Below are 24,240 nucleotides of genomic sequence, written 5' to 3'. Positions count from 1 at the left end.
ACAGTAACGGGAAACTTGGAAATGGCAAATATGCTTAATGACTTCTTTGTTTTGGTCTTCACTGAGAAGTCTGAAGAAGGAATGCATAACAGTGAATGCTAGTGAGAAAGGGGTAAGTTTAGAAGATAAAATAAAAAAGAACAAGTTAAAAATCACTTAGGAAAGTTAGATGTCTGCAAGTCACCAGGGCCTGATGAAATGCATCCTAAAATACTCAAGGAGCTGATGGAGGAGGTATCTGAGCCATTAGCTATCATCTTTGGAAAATCATGGGAGACGGGAGAGATTCCAGAAGACTGGAAAAAAGGCAAATATAGTGCCCATCTATAAAAAGGGGAATAAGAACAACGTAGGAAACTACAGACCGGTCAGTTTAACTTCTGTGCCAGGAAAGATAATCGAACAAGTAATTAAGGAAATCATCTGCAAACACTTGGAAGGTGGTAAGCTGATAGGCAACAGCCAGCATGGATTCGCAAAGAACAAATCATGTCAAATCAATCTGATACCTTTCTTGCTAGGATACCATGGGAAAAGTGGTGGATGTGGTATACCTAGATTTTAGTAAGGCATTTGATACGGTCTTGCATGATATTCTTATCAATAACTAGGCAAATACAACTTAGATGGAGCTACTATAAGGTGGGTGCAAAACTGGCTGCATAACTGTACTCAGAGAGTAGTTGTTAATGGTTCTCAATCCTGCTGGAATGGTATAACAAGTGGGGTTCCGCAGGGGTCTGTATTGGGACCAGTTCTGTTCAATATCTTCATCAACGATTTAGATATTGGCATAGAAAGTACGCTTATTAAGTTTGCAGGTGATACCAAGCTAGGAGGGGCTGCAACTGCTGTGGAGGATAGGGTCAAAATTCAAAATGATCTGGACAAATTGGAGAAATGGTCTGAAGTAAACAGGATGAAGTTTAATAAAGGCAAATGCAAAGTGCTCCAGTTAGGAAGGAACAATCAGTTTCACACATACAGAATGGGAAGCAACTGTCTAGGAAGGAGTATGGCAAAAAGGGATCTAGAGGTTATAGTGGACCACAAGCTAAATATGAGTCAACAGTGTGATGCTGTTGCAAAAAAAGCAAACATGATTCTGGGCTGCATTAACAGGTATGTTGTGAACAAGACACAAGGAGTCATTCTTCCGTCTAGTCTGTGCTGGTTATGCCTCAGTTGGAGTATTGTGTCCAGTTCTGGGCACCACATTTCAGGAAAGATGTGGAGAAATTGGAAAGGGTCCAGAAAAGAGCAACAAGAATGATCAAACATCTAAAGAACATGACCTATGAAGAAAGGCTGAAAGAATTGGTCTTATTTCATTTGGAAAAAAGAAAATTAAGGGGGGACATGATAGCGATTTTCAAGTATCTAAAAGGGTGTCATAAGGAGGAGGGAGAAAACTTGTTCTTCTTGGCCTCTGAGGACAGAACAAGAAGGAATGGGCTTAAACTGCAGCAAGGGAGGTTTAGGTTGGACATTAGGAAAAAGTTCCTAACTGTCAGGGCGGTCAAACACTGGAATAAATTGCCTGGGGAGGTTGTGGAATCTCCATCGCTGGAGATATTTAAGAACAGGTTAGATGAATGTCTGTCAGGGATGGTCTAGATAGTACTTGGTCCTGCCATGAGGGCAGACGGCTGGACTCGATGACCTCTTAAGGTTCCTTCCAGTCCTAGCATTCTATGATTCCATGAATAGCTACTAATGTTGGTCTGGAAGTTTTCCTGTTTGTTATACAAGTGCACCATGTCTAGATTCAAAGAAGGAAAGAAAGAAAAAGCTAATGAGACAAAAGGTAAAGGATGAGAGGAAGAAAAAGGACTCAGTCATTTGGGAACCATATCCCTTCATGAGATGTCCCCCAGGATGGATATTGCTTGGACCCTTACTGGAGCAGACTTGTTAGCATTCTTTGCACCATATTTTTACATTTGTTAATGTAATGACCACTCCTACATCCATGACTAGACCTGTTGGCTACTAGCAGCCAACTGTAAGAAAAACAATGATTGATTGTTAGAGAGAAAGGACATTCTTTAGTTTCACTAAAAGATATGAGTCTATACCTTCCTTTACATATTACACTTGATCTTAGCCATACTCGTCTCATCTCTTTACTTTAGCTATGCTACATTCTGGCTCCTGGAAGCCAGCAATTCTTTCCTAGATTAAAAAGGGAAAATAATAAATTATTTCTTAAACAGACTACTTTAGTGAGTCAAAAGGGCAAATACAGAGTTAGCAGTGCTGTTCCCTATTAGAAATATGAGCTACATCTGATGGGTTGGTGGAATCCTGTCTCAAATAAGTGGGAAGAAAATTGGAAGCCCTCAAGAGCTTGCACTTATCTTGTCCATGAAAGACAGGTACTGTAATTCCTAACACAGATTGGAAATATTGCAGACTGGGAAAAAAAATTGTCTTAATATCTGCTAGGCTGATTTTTTTTTTAAATTACATAATAATTTATCTATAATTTTTTTAATTTGAAATGTCTTCAAATTGTCCTTAAAGCATGAAATAGAAATAGTCCCACGGAGGACCTCCAGGTACCCACCGTGCATTGGCCTTTTTGTCTCCCCACATTTTTACACTATGTTACGTTTACTTGCGTAACTTTTGGCCTAATGGAGATTTGGAGCCCCGAATGTTGGTGGCACCATGTTTCAGATCTGAATCATACTTTTTAAAATTTATGTGCTTATATGGTCCTGTCACCAGAATACTTATGTACCTCACCAACATTAAAAATGTATAGTCACGAGACCCCATAAGATATTATACAGTATGCAATGGGATACGGATGCTATGCAGCAATCTCTTCTGGCTGAGTATATTGCCGGTAGTGCTCTCTCCCTCAGTTGCTTTCCCAAAAGGGTCTCAGCTCTCCACAGTCAGGTCAGCGCTGGAGATGTGGCCTGCACCTCCCGGTTACACCATAAAACAACTCTTTCCAAGGTAACAAAAGTTCAGGTAATGGCTCCAACAAACAAAAAAATGTCTTCCTTCTGTCAGGCCAGTGATGGGCTGCCTCTGCCCACAGGCCACACATGCATTTTGCTGACATTGACCATCCACTGAACCCTGCAGCTTCCAGTGACTGCAGTTTGCTGTTCCTGGCCAATGGGAGTTTCAGGAAGCACAGGCCAGCACACCTTTGTGGTTTCCTGCTTCCTGAAGTGCCCGTTGGCTGGGAATGGTGAACAGCAGCCACTGTGGGCTGCAGAGGGCCTTGCCTACAGATGGTCAATGTCAGTAAATGTCTCATGACCAGCCAGCAGACACCCCTGTGGGCCACATGCAGCCCACAAGTTGCCCACCATTGCTTCAGGGGCATCTCTTCAGCTGCTTTCAGCTCTTTCCAGGGTGAACTGTGAGTATTTCCCCCTTTGCAGTAGAGCAGATTCTGCTCCAAGGATGGTTTCCCTACACTGTTGTCAGTGCCTTCCTGGGCTCTATTTCCTCCCTCCCTGCCTGCCTATAGCTCCAAACCCCAGACTGATCTCTCTTATCAGGTGTACATTAAGTTGCGGACATGGATTTCTTTCCCCATGCCCTTTGTTTTTTGACCCTCATTTATTGCATTATATTAGTATTAGATTGTACACTCTTTGGGGTACAGTAAACCCCCAATATGCATGATATCAACTTGCACTTAACTTGCATTAACACAAAATAAGTGCAAGTTGAAATCCTGGAGTTCCCAGGGGCTGGGAGCAGCCAGGGGATAGACATCCACAGCGGTGCAGCTTCTCCCCAACTTCCCCCAGCTGTGAGAAGCCGCTCCACCCCAGCAGTCTGCCCACCCTCTGCCCCAAGCTGTATGAAGCTGGGGAGAAGCCACGCCTGGCTCCCACAGTGGTGAGGAGCTGGGAACCAAGTGGCAGCATGGTTCCCTGCTCCCCACCATTGGCGGGAGCCAGGAAACTGACTAGCACTGGTGCACTTTTAAGTTTCCCACAGTGCTAGTCAGTTTCCTAGTTTCTGCTGCCTGGTTCCTGGCTTCCCACCACCACCTGACTTTCATGAAATTTGAGTTACACAAGGGTGTGCAGAAGCGCATCCCTTTTGTAACTTGGGGGTCTACTGTACTGACCATATCTTGGTTTTGTGATTCTCTAGAAAAAATAAATAATTTCCATTCAGCTTACAATAAAACTGTAAAAGAGAACAGCCTTATTAGGTAATTTCCTGTCTTAATTACCCCCAAATGAGCTCAGTGTGAGCATTCTCTACCTTTATTTAAATATCGCATCCATTGAGGAACCAGGTTCGTCATACACACACTTTGCCCAGTGTAGACAGAATGTCAACAGTGAAGATACACAGAACATCTGAAGTGAGTTTTCAAAATAGCTGATGAAACAAAACATTTTCTGACCTTTGGATTTCCTTTTTTTGTCCTCCAAAAGCTATCACAGTCCGAATTGCTGACAGAACTTCCTCTGCAACAGCTCCTGCTTTTGCATATGCTGTTAATTCTTTGTCAGTGAACGTAGAGAGTATCTGTACAAAAGGAAAATATTTTAACACTATTATTCAAAGAAAAACTGAATGAGCTTGAGCACGGTATTTATGTCTTTTCACTCTAGTTTCCTCTTTCCAAAAATGTATTATGATGCCATTTGCCAGAAAAGAAGCCAGACCACTCATAAGAAATAAAGAATACATCTATTATATAAATTTTAGTGTTAGTATGTATCAAAAACTGAGACCTAAATATTTTGCTTCCACTCAGTGGAAAAGTTTATATGTGGGTGGCCCTTAATGAACTGGTTATAGATTCTGGCTTCTCAGAGCAGATTTGCAACACTATTCTAGGTAGGTTAGAGCAGCCAGTAGTTCATGACAAATGGGTACAGTCTGTAAGAGGCCACACATCAGCTGAAAACATCTGGATTGGATATGATGACCTATTAAGGTTCTTCCATCCCGACATTTATATAATTCTATCTTCTCACACCAGTTGCAGCAAAAGTCACAGCAATGGAGCAAGGCACTCAAATATCATTGAAATTCAATGGCAGTTAGTGACCAAAGTTCCTGAGGTCCCTTTGAAATTCCCAGCAAAAAGCAATAACTATTTCTGAGACTAAGGTCTCATCTGAAAGTTTTTGTACAATGCAACCATATTGGTTAGGTGTGTGAGTTTCTATGAGTTTAGTTACACTGATAAAACCCCTACTTTGTGCATAGTTATATGGTTATAATGGTCCCCTATAGCAGTATGGCTTCTTCCCTTATGGAATAAACCACACCAATATAAGCAACTTTAAATCAGTAAAACTATGTCCACATTAGGGAAACTTTATCGGTATCACTTAGTGGTATGTTGTGTCACTTTAATGATACAGTAATCCCTTGATATGCATGATTTTGAGATGCGCTTAACTCGCATTAACGCAAGTTAAGTGCAACTGAAAATCCCATTCTCCCCTGCCCCCCTCCCCTGCCCTGGCTCAATCCCCCTGACTCCACACAGCCCCAGTTCAACCCCTACCCACTCATGGCCCCAGTTTAAACCCACCCACCTGCGTGGACCTGCTTCAAACCCCGCCCCCTCGTGCCTCTGACTTACCCCTCCCACACCTGGCTCTGGCTCAACTCCACCCCGCTGTGCCTGGCACCTGCTCATCCCCCCCTCCATGCACCTGGCTCCAGTTCACTCCCTGCCCCACACACACACCTGGCTGTGGCTTAACCCCAGGCAGGGCTGCATGGTCCAGCTCAGCTCCACCCACCCCACACCCCAGCATCCCTAACCCATCCCAGGCTTAACCCCTCTGACCCCCTCCCATGGCCCCAATCCACCGCCAGGTTTAACCCTCCCCAGCTGACCCCTCAACTCCAGGACTTACCTTTCAAAAGGAGGTCCAGGCACTCCCGCTTGTTCCATAGCTGCAGAACGTGAGTTCTGCCAGGGAAAAAAGCTGTCCCCTGACTTACACAACATTTGAATTATGCGAGGGTGCATGGGAATGCAACCCTCTCATAACTCAAGGGACTACTGTATATATAGTTCTATAATTTAACTTCTGTGTGTAGATAAACCTAAAGCTATCATCTTTTAACTGCCCTAAGGAATTAAATATACTATGACTGTGAGGGCAGATCTACACTTTGGGGACAAGTCAATTTAAGCCATGCAATTTGAGTTACATTAGTAGCGTAATTCAAATCAATGTAGCTTAGATTTATGTGCCACAGAGTTAAAGCCACGCTGGGTCAAAAGAATAAAAAACTTTTCCACTGATTCCTTTTTCTTGTATTATTCTGGTGGGGTGCATCTACACTAGCCGGCTACTTTGAAGTAGCCAGCACAATGTCGAATCGTGCGCGTCACATCTGCATGCACCATGCGCTATTTCTACATTGAAATCGACGTTAGGAGGTGAGACGTTGAAATCACTATTCCTATCCAAAGATGGAAATAGCGCCCTACTTCAACAGTGAATGGTGATCATAGATTCCTACAGGGGCTGGACAGCACATCTCAACCACTCAGCTGATTGCCACCGTGGAGGACCACACTATTTTGACGTAACAGGACGCAGATCGTCTACACACACCCTACTTTGATGTTGAACCTGTGTGTTGAACCTTTGACATTGATCACCATGCGCAGCAGCCCTTAAAGCTCCATGCCCCTGGATTTCCTGTGTGAGGAAGCTGAGAGCGTGCAGGCAGCAGCACACACACGTGCTAGCCTTGCATGCCCTCTATGGACCCTGACCTAACCACCCAGCGCAATGGCATCTATCCAGCCCCCTGAGTGTTCCAGGGCTGCCCCCACAAGGGGACCCAGGGACCCCGGCAGCCAAACGGGGGGCCAAAAAGTGGCAGGGCTCCTCCTGGTTGGAGGCTGAGCTCCGAGACCTGCTGGGGCTCTGGGGTGAGGAGGAGGTGCTCCACGTGATGGGCATCAAGCGGAGGAATGCAGAAGCGTTTGCCCAACTGGCCGAGGGCCTGGCTGCCTGAGGTCACCCTGCCCGCACTCCGGATCACATCCATAGCAGGGTGAAGGAGTGGCAGAAGGGTTATGCCTGGGCCCAGGACTCAGACAGCTAGTCTGGGGCCGCCCCCGCCGCTTGCCCCTATTACAGGGAACTCACAGCCCTCCTGGGCCCCCAGGCCATCTCCTCCCCCCAGGCCACATTGGACACCGTAGCTGAGGAGTCCCAGCAGGTCTTGGAGTCAGAGTCCGGCCTGGAGGCCAGCCCCACACACCAGGGCCCACCCAAGGAGACAGCCTTTGGGACGGTGGAGGAGGGGTCCAGCAGTGAGGAGGGGGAGCTCCTCATAGACCTCCCCTCCCGGAGCACCACCCAGGCATCCGCCCAGTGAGGTTCCCCCAACCGTGGCAGAGGACGGTCAGGTACATACCCCAAGGGGCACACACCCCTGGACCGGGGGCAGGGGCACCAGACAAGACTGGGGGCCCCACACACCCCCAGCAGACCCCGACCAACAACTACCCAGCCACAGCACAGGCCCAGGAGGGCAGCATGGCCACCAGCACCTGTCAGCACCCACATCCATGGACAGCACTGTGCCCTAAACCCGAGGGCAGGGGGACCATGCAGTGGGGCCACCCAACAGGGACACCACACACACCAACGAGGGATGGATACCCAGCAACCAAGGGGAGACAAGGGGCATGGGCCAAGGCACAGTACCAACAGCCTTTCCCTCCCTCTCTCCCTCTCTGCAGTTGCACCATTAAAGGCCCCAGGCAGCCAGGCATCCTCTGTGGTCACTGAGAGCCCACCAGAGGTCAGGCACCGCCAGTGCCCGGGGAAGTCACCAAGGCTAGCAGTACGGGCACGCTGCCGCTGGACCCAGGGGATGGCCCCCATGGACCCCAAGCTCCTGGAGTCTCTCTGCTTTGACTGGGAGGAGTCCACCTAGTGCCGGGAGGCGTGGCAGGAGTTCATGGGCGTATTCTGGGACATAGCCGGGTCACTCCAGGAGGCTATTACCCATCTCCCGCCCCCCGCTGCCCACCCTGCCGCCCTACCTGCCTCACCCGCTGCGCCGCCTACCTTGCCCACCACACCGCCTGCCATGCCACCTGCCAGCCCCCCAGGACTGGAGCCCACTGGGGCTGAAGACTGGCTGGTGGAGGCATCCCAGCCATACCTGCAGGTCCTCCCAGCCCCCAGCTGGCCGCGCTGGGGACCATGGACAAGGGGGTGCGATCTGTACCCACCAGGGGTCACACCCCTCTACCCCCACCCAAGACTGATGGGCCGATGGCCGAGCCATCCGCTGGCCACCCATTTGTATATAGTTGTCCCCCTTTGTGTATTGGTTCCAGTTTTTGTTGTGCACATAAGACAGTTTACCAGTATTCCATAATCCACGGTTTTATTTTCCAAAGAACCTGAGATGTGTGCTTATTGCAGGGATGGTGTGCAGGCGGTGGGGGCAGTGTGCGGGCGGCCCCCTGGGGAAGGCCAGGGAGGTGCTCAGGGGTACTCCTGATCAAAATGGGCCCGAAGGGCCTCACAGACCCATACTCCCTTGCGGTGGGCCTGGTGCTGGGTGCAGTGGGCGACTGGGGGAAGCCCATGACAGTGTCGACTGCCCACCCCGGACGATGACCTCCCCCTTGCTCTCATCAATATTGTGGAGAGTGCAGCATGCATGCACAACCTGGGATGATGTTCTGGAGGCCAGCGTCCAGGGGGACAAGGAGGCACAGCCACTGGCCCTTCAGGCGGCCCAAGGTCCTCTTCACCACCTGACGGGCATGGCTCAGTCAGGCGTTGTAGCGTTCCTGGCCGGCAGTGAGGTGGCTGGTGTTTGGGCGCATGAGCCAGGGCTGAAGGGGGTAGGCCGCATCCACCACGAGGCAGAGGGGCACGGTGGTGTCCCCCAGAGGGATCTCCCTCTGGGGGATAGAGGTCCCTGCCTCCAGCCAGCAGCACACGCCGAAGTTCTGGAATCACAGAAACAAAGGGCTGGAAGGGACTTCAGGAGGTCATCTAGTCTAGCCCCCTGCTTCAAGCAGGATCAACCCCCACTAACTCATCCCAGCCAGGACCTTGTCCAGCCGGGACTTAAAAACCCCAAGGGATGGAGAATCCACCACCTCTCTAGGCAACGCATTCCAATGCTTCACCACCTGTCTGGTGAAGTAGTTTTTCCTAATATCTAACCTACACCTCTCCCTCTTCAACTTCAGACCATTACTCCTTGTTCTGCCATCTGACACCACTGAGAACAGTTTCTCACTGTCCTTTTTAAGAGCTCCCCTTCAGGAAGTTGAAGGCTGCTATTAAATCACCTCTAAGTCTTCTCTTCTGTAAACTAAACAAGCCCAAATCCCTCAGCCTATCATCATAGGTTTTGTGCTCCAGACCCTTAATCATTTTTGTTGCCCTTCACTGAACTTGCTCCAGCAAATCCACATCCTTTTTATACTGGGGGATCCAAAACTGGACACATTGGCTACGTCTACACGTGCCCCAAACTTCGAAATGGCCACGCAAATGGCCATTTTGAAGTTTACTAATGATGTGCTGAAATGCATATTCAGCACTTCATTAGCATGCGGGCGGCAGCAGCGCTTCGAAATTGACGCAGCTTGCCGCTGCGCGGCTCGTCCAGACAGGGCTCCTTTTCGAAAGGACCCCGCCTACTTTGAAGTCTCATGAGCTCATGGGAATAAGGGGACTTCGAAGTAGGCGGGGTCCTTTCGAAAAGGAGCCCCGTCTCGACGAGCCGCGCAGCAGCAAGCCGCTTCAATTTTGAAGCGCCGCTGCCGCCCGCATGCTAATGAAGTGCTGAATATGCATTTCAGCGCATCATTAGTAAACTTCGAAATGGCCATTTGCGTGGCCATTTCAAAGTTTGGGGCACATGTAGACCCGGCCATTATTCCAGATGTGGCCTCACCAGTGCCAAATAAAGAGGAATAACTACTTCTTTAGATCTGCTCGCAATGCTCCTCCTAATGCACCCTAGTATGCCATTAGCCTTCTTGGCTACAAGGGCACACTGTTTACTCATATCTAGCCTTTCATCCACCATAACCCCTAGTCCCTTACCATTGTACTGCTGCTGAGGCAGTCGATCCCCAGCCTGTAACAATGCTTGGTATTCTTACGCCCCAGGTGCAGGACTCTACACTGCTCCTTATTGAACCACATCAGATTTCTTTTGGCCCAGTCCTCCAATTTATCCAGGTCCCTCTGGGTTCTCTCTCTACCCTCCAATGAATCTACCTCTCCCCCTAGTTTTGTGTCATCCGCAAACTTGCTGAGGGTGCAATCCAGTCCCTCATCCAGGTCATTAATAAAGATGTTGAATAACACCAGCCTCAGAACCAAGCCTTGCAGAACTCCACTTGAAACAGACTGCCATCCAGATATTGAGCCACTGACCACTACCCATTGGGCCCCATCATCAAGCCAGCTTTCTATCCATCTTATAGTCCAAGGATTCAATCCATATTTCCTTAACTTATGGACAAGAATGTTGTGGGAGACCGTGTCAAAAGCCTTGCTGAAGTCAAGGTATATCACATCCACTGACATCCCCATGTCCACAGAGGTTGTTTCCTTGTTATAGAAGCTAATCAGATTGGTCAGGCAGGACTTGCTCCTGATGAATCCATGTTGGCTACTTTTGATCACTTTCCCCTCTTCCAAGGGCTCCAACATGGATTCCTTGAGGATTCCCTCCATTATTTTCCAAGGGATTGAGGTAAGGCTGATGGGTCTATAGTTCCCTGGATTGTCCTTCTTTTCCTTTTTAAAGATGGGCACTACATTTGCCTTCTTCCAGTCATCCGGTATCTCCCCTGATCTCCAAGAGTCTTCAAGGATAATGGCCAAAGGTTCAACAATGACCTCTGCCAATTCCCTCATTACCCTGGGGTGCATTAAATCCAGACCCATGGACTCGTGCAAATCTAGTTTTTCTAGATAGCTCAGAACTTGTTCCTTCCCCACAGGTGGCTGCCCCCCACCTTCCCATACTGCATTGTCTAGGACCGTCCTGTGGAAGTTGACTTTGCGCATGAAGACTGAGGCAAAAAAAGCATTGAGTACTTCAGCTTTTCCTGCATCATCTGTCACTAGGTTACCTCCCTCATCCAGTAATGGCCTCACACCTTCTCTGATAACCTGTTTATTGTTCACATACCTGTAGAATCCCTTCTTGTTACTCTTCACATCCCTTGCCAGCTGCAGTTCCAATTGTGCTTTTGCTTTCCTGATTACTGCCCAGCATTCTCCAGCCGTATGTATATACTCCTCCTTAGTCAACTGTCCACATTTCCATTTCTTGTATGCATCCTTTTTGAATTTAAGCTGACTAATGATTTCCCTGTTCAGCCAAGCTGGTTGCCTACCACGTTTGCATTTCTTACTATGCAGCGGGATTGTTTGTTCCTGTGCCTTCAGTAAGACTTCTTTAAAATACTGCCAGTTCTCTTCAACTCTTTTCCCCTTCATCTTCGTTTCCCAAGGGATCCTGCTCATCCGCTCTCTCAGGGAGTCAAAGTCTGCTCTTCTGAAATCAATGGTCTGTATGTTACTGCTCACCTTTCTTACTTTTGTCTGGATCATGAAATCCACGATCTCATGGTTGCTGCAGCCCAGGTTCCCTCCCACTTCTACTTCTTCTACTAGTTCTTCCCTGCTTGTCAGCAGCAGGTCAAGTTGAGTACAGCCCCTGGTTGGTTCCTTCAGCACTTGTGCCAAGAAGTTATCCCCAACATTCTCCAAAAACTTCCTGGATTGTCTGTGTGCTGATGTATTAGTAGCCCAACAAATGTCCGGATGATTAAAGTCACCGATGAGAACCAGGACCTGTGATCTGGAAGCTTCACTTAGCTGCCTGAAGAAAGCCTCATCTATCTCATCTGCCTGATCTGGCGGTCCATAACAGACACCAACTTCAACATCACCTCTGTTACTTCCACCTCTAAGCTGTGGTCTGGGGCACAGTTGGGGATGTGAGTTCCATCTAGGGCAATGAAGCAGTTCGGGAACCCCACGGCGGCAAATCCGGAGATGGCTGCATCCAGGTCCCTGCCTCAGATGACCCTCTGCAGCAACATGGCATTGAGTGCATGGACCACCTGTGGGGAGGGGACACAAGCACCCATGGGGGTGTGCAGGGTGCCCCAGGCCCCTCCCCCCCATGCTTCCCTCCCGGCCACCTCTCCAGGCACCCCCCTGCCCACCCCTTCCTCCCAGGGCACCCCTCCCTCCCTGGCCCCACACCCAGCCCCCTCCCTCCCCAGCCCCATACCTGGCACCTCTCCATCCCCAGCCCCACATCTGGGCCCCCCTCCATGGCCCCCCACCCCTCCAGTGGGTGCATGCCCAGGCCTCCTTACCTCCATGACAACAGCCTTGACCGTGGCCTTTCCCACTGGTGTCCCACGGAGCGGTAGCTGTCTGGAGCGGCCAGCTTCCAGACAGCTATTGCAACCCTCTTCTCGATGGGGAGGGTGCACCACATCGGGGTGTGCTGGTGCCTCAGTGCCGGGGTGAGCTACTGGCAGAGCTCCAGGAAGGTCTGCCGGTACATGTGGAAGTTCTGCAGTCACATGTCGTCGTCCCACTCCCCCATGACCAGCTGCTCCCACCACTTGGAGCTGATGGGGTAGCTCCAGAAGCAGTGGAGCACCTGGCAGGGGAGAAACAGGGGACCCCAGTGATCAGGGCATCCTCCTATGCCCCTGGGGAGGGCCCCCCTGCCAGGAGCTGCTGGGAAGTCTTCCATGCCTAGCAGGGCACTTGGTCCCTGGGTGACAACCTGGAAGGCTTCCAGGTGCTGCTGGTGCTGCTGGTCCATGGCTGCTGTATATCTGTCTGCAAGAGTGTGGCTAGAGCTCTGCAGACCCCATGCTGTGCAGGCCAGGTGTGTCTGGTAGGAGCCCTTTACAGGAGCAGCTTGCTGTTGCTCCGGAAGGGCTAGTCCAGCCTGTGACCCCATCCATGGGCTTTCCTGGCCCCTTATTTCAATGGGGAGAATTTGTGTGTGTGGATGCTCCATGTTTCCTTCCAGGGCAGCTCCTTTCGACGTTCCCATCACTACTTCGACATTGAACAGCGACAGCACCAGCCCCAGAGGATGTGTGGACGATACGCATCGAAGTAGCCTATTTCGATGTTGTTATTTCAAAATAGGCTACTTCGATGTAGTGTCCTAGTGTAGACGTAGCCGTGGAGTCCAAGAGTTAATGGGAGAGTAATTGGCAGTTGATTTAGCATGTCTTTGCTAGATCCTGATGGATCAATTGTTGCACCATCAATCCACCCCATAGTGGAGACTTACCCTTTGTGAGGAAATTAAGAGGCTCAGTCACTTAAAACATACACTTGTTATCTTTTTACATAGCAGTGAAAATTCACAACTTTCGCCTACCTTTGCCCATATAGCAGCTGAGAGTCCCAGGACAGGACTGACTGCCAGTATTACAAGGGTTAATTTCCATCCTTTTGTGAAACCAATTATAAATCCTGTGAGAAATGAAGCTACAGCCTGCAAGAGCATTCCAATTTTGTCACCAATTCCTTCATTAATTTTGGAGACATCACTAAAAACAAATTATAAAACAAAGAGTTGAAGAAAGTGTGGAAAACACAACAGCTTTTCTATTGATGTAGTAAACTTTGTCAATTCGGTCAAGTTTAGATGTAAAAACACTTCAGGTGAAAGACTTGTGACCTACACTAGTAGTTGATGTAATGGAAACACACATAAGAGGAGGCCAAGGAAGAAAACCTCATAGGCTTAGTGTAATTTTCTCAAACTTTACATGCTGATCTTGGAGGACTCCCTTAAGGCACATGGACAAATGTGTAGAGGTGCACTTACTGTAGGGTCCTGAACTACTTCTCTCCAATCTTTCTCTATAGCTGTCTCCAAGACAGCTCTCCTGAGGAGAAAATATAGTACAACTTTGGAAAACTCAATGTTCTCTATGCAAAATGTAACTTTATCCAAAATTACTTCCATTAGGGTTACAGGTCATTGCTAGACTCTGCTCCCCATGCTAGGTATTCCATGTTATCTTCTACATGCATATATTGGACTTATTTTAAAGCTCTCTAGTACACCCCAGGAAATAGAGGGCCGCTCCTTTCATGTGGGCAGAGGAAAGTAGTTGGGTGTTGAGGTTGCCTGGCCTTTTGCCACACTTGGTCAGCATCTTGTTAGCCCAAGCCCTTAATGTTCATAAAAGCTGAACTATAGTATTTTTCCTTGAAAATGATCCCTCAAAATAGTATTTAAGCACCATGGCAGCTGCTGTGACATCCCTGTTTTTTGACAAAGTAAAGCAGTCCAGTCTGCATGGCTCTTCATCTTGCATATTCAATACATAGATAGGTAAATTCACTAGATTTTCATCTAAGGATTTTGAACACATTTTAACATAATTCAGACATATGTTTAATAAAGTAAAGAAATTAATGTTCAGTAAGGTAAAGAATGGAACATCATAACCGATAGTGAAAAATATACATACTCTATCAGTCGAGTGTTGAGCTCCCCAACATCATTCATATCAAACCACCCAATTTCCTGTCTCATTATTGAGTGAAAAAAATTTTGTCTGATTTTCTTGATTTGCCGGCCAGCGGCCAGTGTCCAAAATGCAACTTGTACGTAGCCTGCAAGCAGAACACCAGCTCCAATTCCAGAGTAATAGTATGCATATCTGAAATGAACAAAATTGCGAAGATCTTGTAAACTGGATTCTTTTTCACTCCAAACATACATTTTAGGTACAGATTTTAATTTCAGTACTTTACACACCCAAATAAACTAAGACAGACTATGCTTTTGGATACTATCTGCATTTTAATTCTCTTCAGTTTTGGGCAAGGTGACCATCCATCCTGTTTTGGTTGGGACAGTCCCATATTTCAGGTGCCAGGAAGGCGTCCCAACTTATTTTAACCAAAGGGCTAATTATCCCCTATTCATGCCCCCTGCTGAACTGCCCTTCCCCCTTGTCTACACAACTGCAGCTGCTGGCTAGAGAGCACGTGTAGCACATACTCACTGGCCACATGTGCAGACAGCAGGAGGAGAGGGAGCCAGCTAGGGCCATGTGCCATAGGTAAAGCAGAGTATGTTGGGGCGGAGCAGGGGTAATGTATGTCCCCCAGTTCTTTTTAAGATTTTAATGGCACCTGGTGTCCTGGGCAGTTGCCACTCCCGCCAGGGAGACCCCCTCCACCAGGCAAAATCTTTGCAGTGAAGTGCAAAAAGAAACAGATTACATTTGGTGATAATTCTTGTTTCCATATTCCAATAAAACCCCTTGTCACATTCGAGAAAACAGTGACTATCATTTTTCCCATCCTTGCATGACATAACTCAGTTTAGTTTGACATTTCATAATTTATAAGATTCATAATGTCTAAATTGAATTGTAAAAATAGGGTAATAGTTAACTTAAAGCTAAATGATTAACTATATTTTGACCTTAAATAACGTCATGTAACCACCAAGGTACTGAGACCACTGACAAGGGAGAGTGAGGTCTCTGGTCTACAGTCTTGGCTGAGAGGCAGCTGGCTTTTAGCTTCCGTGGTAGAACACAAGGCATTACCCCCTAACATTAAAGGTTCAATCCCTCCTGCTGATGGTCTGGGTGTCAGTATGCACTGTTGTAGCTGGGTTGGTGCCAGGATATTGAAGCCTGAAGAAAAATTCTGTAATCTCAAAAATGTATTACTCTCATCAACAGCAGCTGATCCAATAAAAGATATTACCTCGTTTCTCTGTAAAGAATCTGCAAATTTGAGTAAAACAAGAGCACACCTTTAAAACTGAACAGCAAGCATTACAGGATTTGCTTTATGACAAACAATAAAATTAATTTAATTATGTGTGAAATTGCTTATCAAATGTATTTTTTGCAGAATCATTGGTGAGAGTTATTTGCACATTGTACCATGAGTTAACTATTCCACATTGAATGTTCTGGATGAAAACTAGGTTTAGCACAGCTCCCTCTCTGTTACTAGGTTTAGGCTATAACTGTTATGTAAGAAATATAAAGTGCATTTTTAGAACCCAATTCCTGAATTGATCCATGTAATTTTTATGTTAATAATTCCTGTTCTTGTTAAACTGTTAACAATTAAATTGTTTTTAATGTATAATCGGGTCTAGAATTTAACATAAATTGTCCTTGACCATAAACTGATTTCAGGGGCAAGCCCAGGCATGCTGGCTATTCAGTACATGGGTAAGGCCCGTGAAAGACAATGAAACTAGATAAGGCCACAATCTTCAGGCGAAAGGCTGACACCTGTAAAGGAAGAAGGAAAAAAAGAGAAATTGTAGTTTTTGAAAGAGAAAGACAAGCAAATAGGGAAATGGAAAGAGGAAAAAAGAGAAGGAGAAACCGAAAAGGGCAGCAGGGAGAGAAAGAAAAGAAAATGAGAGCTGGATGAAAAAAGACAAAGAGTAAGAGAACACAGAAATATAGAAATTGCTACACTGATTCAAACCTGTTGTCCACCTATTTCCACATCCTATTTCTGACAGGAAGCAATACCTGATGCTTTAAAGGAGGTACAAGAACCTTATAATGGATAATTATGGAATAACCAGAGCATGGAGACATATAATCTTACCACTCACTATTTAGTAACTTTCTTATAAAGTATAGGATTCCTACACAACTTCCTATCTGAATCCTGAACTATAGGTTTTTAATCTCAACTTCACATTTTTCCTCTCTGAACTGTGTTACTCAGCAGCTCTGTGTTCGTGGAAAATCAAGGCACTCTATTCATGACAGATACACCTTTTTCCCAGCTACTGTAACCTTTGCTTGAATCAAAGTGGATACCAAAAACAATGAAAAGGCAGGAGAAGATGCACCAATATGCTCCAGTCAAGGGTAACAGACTTAAGGAAACACCTCTAGCCTCCTCTGCATCAGAGATGGAACAAAAAGACATCTCCATTAGCATAAAGGATGGAAAACAGATTCCAAAGCAAGAATCTCACTGAACTTAAGATACAGAAAGCAGAAAAGCACTGCCTGATGGGAAAACTCTGCTTCTGCCCATGCTAATGAAACCATGCCTGCCCAAACCCAGGTCAGTAATTATCACTCCAATTTTAGTAATAAATCCTCCATTGGTATCTGTAGGGTGCGAGAAGACATTGTAACGGTTGAGAGTGCAGTTCAACCCCTTTGTGAATTTTTAGGAGAACTTAAACAGACCAGTTTGTGCAAGGTGAAAAGCTGCAAAATAACTGCCATGGGAACTACTGCAAAACAAGACGCACTTGCCAAAACTTCAAGGCTACGCTGGCAGTAGGCCACAAAAGATAGTAATAAAAAATGCATAGGCAATTTTAGGCAATCTTATGTTAATGAGTTCAGCTTTATCAGCTAGTGTTAGGAGGCCTGTTACAAAGCCTCTCCCTGAGCAAAGCTCTGACGCGTCAGGTTTTCCCCCACTGGTAACTACGGCGTCTCCGGGGCTCCCGTCACGCGTGTCACGCGCTTTCAATGAACCAAATATAGCACTCGCATTCTGGGTGCAGCCTCATTTCTGGGGAACCTGAGCCTGGTTGGCTACAATTGGCGCAGCGAGCAGGGTTCTCCAGGTACGATGCCTTTTTGGTTGAAGGCTGGGGAGGCAGGGAAGCCAGCGCTGTCCCTGCAGCGCATACCAGGATGGCCCTTGATGGAGCGATGGGGGCCGGTAGGGCGGATGGTGGCCTGTTGGGCAGCTCCGGCAGACTGGCCGAAGTTGCAGGAGGCAGCAGGTGTGACACTGGTACAGATAGAAGGGGCGTTGCATCGGCTGTGGCTGAGCCGCTGGCCAGGGACGGAAAAAAGGGTGGTGGGAGAGGTAGCATGGCTTTTCCTAACTGCCCTCTGGGCGCTGGATGATGAGCTTCTCCGCCTGCAGAAGGCGCTGGTGGGGAAGGAGCAGGAGTGTCGCAATTTGGCGGATGCGCGGGCAATAGCGCAGGAGGTGGTTACCTCGCAGTCCAAAAGGACTCAAGAGTTAACCCATCGTTGTGAGGTGTTGGCAGCGAGAGTTGCGAATCAGCAGCACGTAAAACTAGGGAAAGAACGGTTGTCAACAGCCCAAGTGCGTGCGGTCCTTGTGCTAGCCACTTGGGACCCTGAGACCTGGGATGGTAACATTTGGAGCTCTTCCTCATCTGAGGAGGAGGAGGAGGTGAACGGAGAGGCTGTGTAAACCAACCCGAGACAGGCATGCCCCCTTCGGGAGTTGAGGGCAGAAGAAGGTCGCTGCAATGAGGTCTGGCAAACGTTTAAGACAAGTGAGTTGCAGGAAATGGTAAAGAGTTTTAAGCAGGAGCCAGGGGAAGGCTTGTTGGCCTGGCTAGTGCGTGTGTGGGACAACGCGGGCAACACTGTGTTGCTGCTGCTTGCGGAACTCCACCAAATGGGCGTGTTGTCCCAGGATTCACAGGTCAGACAGGCACTGCAGACTATGCAAGGTCTTACTGATGCACAGGGAAACGCCATGGAAGTGCTGTCCCTGTACCGCTGGTTGACTGCGGCGGTGGACCAGGTCTACCCCTCCCCGGGGGAACTGGAAGCACTGGTAAGGCCCTGGCATACGATCCCAGAAGGGGTGGGTGCGCTGCGGCAGCTGGGTATGGCATGGGCTGTGGCTTTCATAGACATGGGACCGAACAATATAGGGGTCCATAAATCTATCAAGCCCACTCTGTTACGCCTTGCCCCCCTCGAGCTAAAGGCCTCCCTTATGGCCGTGGTCATGTCAGCAGGCGGGAATGTAGGTGACTTGGTTAAAACGTTGATGCAGTTAGAGGCTGTCATAGGCGCAAAAGCGGTCCGTGCCACAAAAGGAAAAGGTGGTCAGGCGGGAACCCCTAAACAGAAAAAAGGGCACGCTCGGGTGAGCTGGAGAACCATGTGAACAAACTTGCTAAAGGCAAGAGTCCCCCCTAAGGAGATCAATGGTTTGCCAACATCAAACTTGTACAAGCGTTTGTTACAACTGCTGCCTACTCAGCAGAGTAAGGATGTGGGTGCCTCCAAGAGGGCGGGCAAGACTCAGGCACCACAAAAAGGTACAGGAGCTGTGGGGAGGACCGAGCCCAGTGCCCCGGTCAACTGGACCCTTCCCCTTAGAAAGTGACGGGGAAGTGGGTCCCCTGCGGTACGGGCTGTGGCGGTGCAACAGGTAGCAGGGGACCGGCACTCATTCGTCCCGGTAACCATCAAGTGGCCCCGGGGAGGGGAGCAGCATGTGTTAGCTCTGTTAGACACTGAAGCCACGGTAACCGTTCTGCATTCTACCCAAACTGCGGGTCACACGGTGGTCGTGCAGGGCCTCGGAGGAGTGGAGACCACTGCTTATTCGGTGAAGGTCACCCTCATGCTGTGGAAAGCCCCTCCCTTTCGGGCAACTGTGCTGGCTGCAACTTTAGGTAAATACATCATTGAAATGGATGTCTTGCATGGCTGGTGTGTGGATACGCAGTATGGGCTGTTTGCCTTTGGGCACCCCCGATACATTCAGGCAATCAGAACTGTGGAGCCCCTACTGTGAGAACACCCCAAATGGGACCCTGTGCACCTGCCGGTTCCCCAGACCCCAGTGTCAGTCAAGCAGTACTGATTTCCTGGTGGAGGGCACAAAATCAGTAACACTATTGCTGCATTGCTACAGGAAGAGATTATTTGCCCCACGCTAAGCGCCTTCAACAGCCCCATCTGGCCAGTAAAGAAGCCGAATGGATCGTGGCGCATAACAGTGAACTATCGAAAACTCAATAAGGTAACCCCGGAGCTAACGGCCGTAGTCCCGGACATGGTTACCATCCTTGAGCACATCACCGTGGTGGCCTTGCCGTGGCATGCCGTCACAAACCTGGCGTTTTTCTCTATTAACATTCATCCCAAGAGTCAGGAGCAGTTTGCCTTCACGTGGCTAACAAAGCAGTACACGTTTACCGTGTTACCACAGGGCTTTAAGCACTCCCCAACGATCTGCCATCAGCTAGTGCAGGCCGATCTGGAGAGTCTAAGCCTCCCTGACCAGATGGCCTGCTACCACTACACCAACAATGTTATAATCTCGGGACCAAATGAACCAACTGTTCAAGCTGCCTAAACACCGTTGTAGCAGGTTTGTGGGAACGGGGGTGGGCTATTAACCCCAAGAAAGTGCAGGGGCCAGCCACTAGTGTGGTCTACTTGGGTGTACTGTGAATGGGTACAAACAAATGCATTCCACCAAAAGTGCAGCATACCATCCAGGCGTTCCCCACACCCTCGTCTAAACAATAGTTGCAAACCTTTCTGGGCCTTCTCGGTTTCTGGCGTGGTTTTATTCCGCACCTTGCTTTCCTTATGCATCCTCTACAGGAGCTTGTGCGCAAAGCCACCCAGTGGAACTGAACAAAAAGGCATCAACGGGCCTTCAACCTCTGCAAAGAGGCGGTGGTGGCACACGCCCGCCTAACTGCACCGCTGCAGGGCCAACCATTTGAACTAAAGGTAACAACTGTCGGCAATGTGGCATCCTGGGGTCTGTGGCAGCAGGTAGAAACCCAGCAAAAAGAACCTATCGGCTTCTGGTCACGAACCCTCCGCGAAGCCAAAAGTGGGTACACCCCCCCGAAAAAGCAAATCCTAGCAGTGGTGTGGGCTTTGCAAAACACTGAGCGGGTCACGGGCGTCGCCCCTGTTACTGTACAAACCCCAATCCCCTTAATGGGGTGGGTCACGGGTACCTCTAAACTGCTGTAGCAACGGCCTCAAAGTGGGGCCCACGTATCAGTAACAGCTCCAACATATAGGTAACATTAGCACAAACTGCCATCAATGCGTCTACCTTTGGTCTGCCTCACAGCATGGCCATGGGACAGTTCATAAACACATGCTTTATAGGTGTCAGTGCTACTCCTGCTCTCTTGCAAAACCATACCCTTTTGTGTAACTTTGCTTTCACTGCTCTCATATGCTGTTATCAAGTCTGTTCCACAGGTGCACGCTGTGTTGCCAAAAGAGCATCAACCACCTCACTTAATTCCTACCAGCCTCAGAATTCACAAAGGGGTCGCGGGGAGGAGTGTAGGGTGCGAGAAGACATTGTAACGGTCAAGAGTGCAGTCCGACCCCTCTGTGAATCCTCAGGAGAATCTAAACAGACCAGTCTGTGCAAGGTGAAAAGCTGCAAAATAACTACCATGGGAACTACTGCAAAACAAGACGCACTTGCCAAAACTTCAAGGCTACGCTGGCAGTAGGCCACAAAAGATAGTAATAAAGAATGCATAAACAGTTTTAGGCAATCTTATGTTAATAAGTTGAGTTTTATCAGCTAGTGTTAGGAGGCCTGTTACAAAGCCTCTCCCCGAGCAAAGCTCCGACGCGTCGGGTTTTCCCCCACTGGTAACTGTGGCATCTCCGGGGCTCCCGTTGCGGATGTCACGCGCTTTCAATAAACCAAATATAGCACTCACCTTCTGGGTGCAGCCTCGTTTCTAGGGAACCCAACCCTGGTTGGCTACAGTATCCAAAATACTGAAACTGCCTAATTGCAATATGGGCTCCCTCAAAGGAGCACCACCCATAGATAGCCAGGAATGATCAGTTTCTGTTGTCTAATCTGAACAGAACAACTGTAGAATACTCCTTTGAACCATCAGTTTACCCAAAAATAAAATCTAGTGTTCCACCTTGGACCAGTGGTTTTTTTTTTTCCCCTACAACACCCCCTGCTCACGTTCAAGCAAACGCATTCCGATGCCAAGGCTAAACTCTGCATCGCTTCCACTGGGACTTGATCTTCTCCTCTCTGATCATGTTGGGGGCTCTGCCCTTCCTGTCTCCAACACACTGGACCCCCAGCTGTCATTACCATCTGAGAACCCCCAACAGTTCAAGCTTTGTGGAGTGGTGAGATCCCTCACCACCACCCCTAGGTACAGCCTTCTGATCCTGCCTTATGCCATCAGTTAAGATTTGCTAGCCCTAGCATTTGTAATCAGACTTAAGTTAGATTTAATATTATAACCATTTTGGTTGGTTGGTTCTCTTTGTATGGTTACTATCTAGGAAAAAAAATAATGTTTATGGTTAAGCTAGTTGCCTTTATCTCTCTGTCTTCGCCCACCTCAGGGTTGCTGTTTTGGCTTCCCCATTCCCTCTGCAATAACACTCTTTTTACCTAAGCTAAAGATCCCTATAACACCCAAGAATTCTGAGGAGTCTGCTCATCAAATGTGTTTCTAGCAGAACAGTTGTGATGTGGAAGTGGGGCTAGGGAGGTGCTGAATCTGGGGCATATGAGGGTGGACACAAAGTGCTATTTAAACCCAGATCACTGAGTTCAAGTGCACATGCGAGTCACAGCTTGGCATTGCTGGGCAACCTGGCCTGCTGAGTCCAGGGACATATAAAGGGTCAGCTTGTGAGCGTTGATTAACTGGTCCTCTGAGACCTGCTCTGGAAGTGGGTGTGAGTTTGAGTGCATGTGTTCATATGATTCTAGGGTCAGGAATCTAGATGCTGCAAGATAGCACCATTGGGAGGGGGAATTGGCAGAAAGGAGAAGTAGAACTCCATTTGAGAACACAAATAACATAAGCTGCACACTGATAAAATACCAACCTCCCTCCCCCATAAAAGCAGCCCTAATAACTGTACATACCCCCAAATGAACAGGTAAATCTGGTAACACTGGCTACACACCTTGTTCAACACTGGTATGGCTGAATCACTACGGTAGCCCTTGTACAGCTCTAATCTTCTACCCAGGACACTTGTCTGTAAATATCAGGCGATCCTGGCTTCTTTTCTTAATTATTTACAAGGCTCTGCAGATGTCTTCAAACACACCAGCTGACTGAGCCTCCAACTTCTGGGTTTAGAAAAACTTAAAACTTTTATCAAACCACCTTAAATATAAAAATAACATAACAAACATAAAGCATATAACCTCCTTCAGTAACTTCTACTACTACTTCTAACCACACTAGGGACAGCCTCACCTTATAAAAACCCAATGGCAGTTCCCTTCCTTATCACAACCAAGTGCCCCGGCTCCTCCAAGGCTGGTGCCTGTTTCCTCAGGAGCCAAATTTCCTTGAAATTCAGCTTCCCAAAATTCCAAATGAGCAGACTGGGTTGAGGTTCCATGCAGAAATACAACAATTTCTGAATCGCTCTGCACCCATTGGCAGAAGTCTGTTTTGGTTTTGTCCTCAACAACACACATCATTCAGTTCCACTTAATGTTTATCCTATAGCATCTCATAAAAACACGGCTTACTCTCTGTTACTATAAAACTATTAAGTTAACATAGTTCTTTCTCCACACATGAGTACTGGATAGTTTAATCCTACCACTCATAATTTAGTTGTTTTCTATGCCTCAAAGTATATGATTTTCAATCCCAACTTTAGTTTCGTGCCCCAGATCTACCTGACCTGTAAAGGTAGATACTCATAGTAGCCACACATGCATTTAATTGTTTGTTGAATCTTACTAAGATCTTGGCCCCACTGATAACTTCTGGCAATGAGTTCTAACTGGCATAAAATAAAAAAGTGTTTCCTTTAATCAGTTTAAAATCTGAAGCCTTTTAATTCCACTGGATGTTCTTATATTCTTGTAGCATAAGAAAGGGTAAATTGGAAATTCTAATTTACCTTTTCTATATACCATTCACTATTTTGTTTATCTGTATTATGTCCATGCCTAATCATATTCTCTCTCAAATAGTTGCAGTCTTTTTGGGCATTCACATATAGATGTTCTTCAATGCCTGTAATAACTTTTGTTAATCATCAAAATGGAAGTGAAAAAAAGTAGTACCAAGCATAAAACTTTACATACACCATTTTCTCAGTTTTTTTTCTGTGCTTATCCAGACTCTGTTTTAGGGGCACTCACAAGGATGTGATTTATTGGAATTACAAAAAACGTACTGGCAATTCTTTTGGTTCATAATCTTCTAAAGTAAAAGGAAAAAATTATTTGTCCGTAGACTCATTAATAAACTTTGGGTGACTGGGCAACGAACAGGAGATGAAATTCAAATGTTGATAAATCAAAGTAACCCCATTGGAAAACATAATCCCAACTGTGCATATACAATTATAGGGTCTCAATTAGCTGTTACTACTCAAGAGAGAGATCTTGGAGTCATTCTGGACAGTTCTCTGAAAACATGCACTCAATGTGCAGTAGCAGTCAAAAAAGCAAACAGAAT

General features: G+C 47.4%; 1 protein-coding gene across 1 annotated transcript in view; it reads right to left on the bottom strand.

The window, feature by feature from the left end:
• Window positions 1-24,240, bottom strand: part of ABCB1 (ATP binding cassette subfamily B member 1) — a 160,011-nt gene that overhangs the window by 65,699 nt on the left and 70,072 nt on the right. Inside the window, exons 8-10 of the mRNA XM_074985502.1 lie at window positions 14,504-14,695; window positions 13,399-13,570; window positions 4,394-4,518 (exon numbers count right to left, since the gene is read on the bottom strand). Of these exons, the coding sequence (XP_074841603.1) occupies window positions 4,394-4,518; window positions 13,399-13,570; window positions 14,504-14,695 (489 nt within the window). The remainder of the gene's footprint in view (window positions 1-4,393; window positions 4,519-13,398; window positions 13,571-14,503; window positions 14,696-24,240) is intronic.

This window comes from Carettochelys insculpta, chromosome 2 (genome assembly GCF_033958435.1).
Source record: "Carettochelys insculpta isolate YL-2023 chromosome 2, ASM3395843v1, whole genome shotgun sequence".
Classification (NCBI taxonomy): domain Eukaryota; kingdom Metazoa; phylum Chordata; order Testudines; family Carettochelyidae; genus Carettochelys; species Carettochelys insculpta.
The sequence above is the reverse complement of the archived record's forward strand: the minus strand, read 5'-3'. Positions and strand labels throughout refer to the sequence as shown.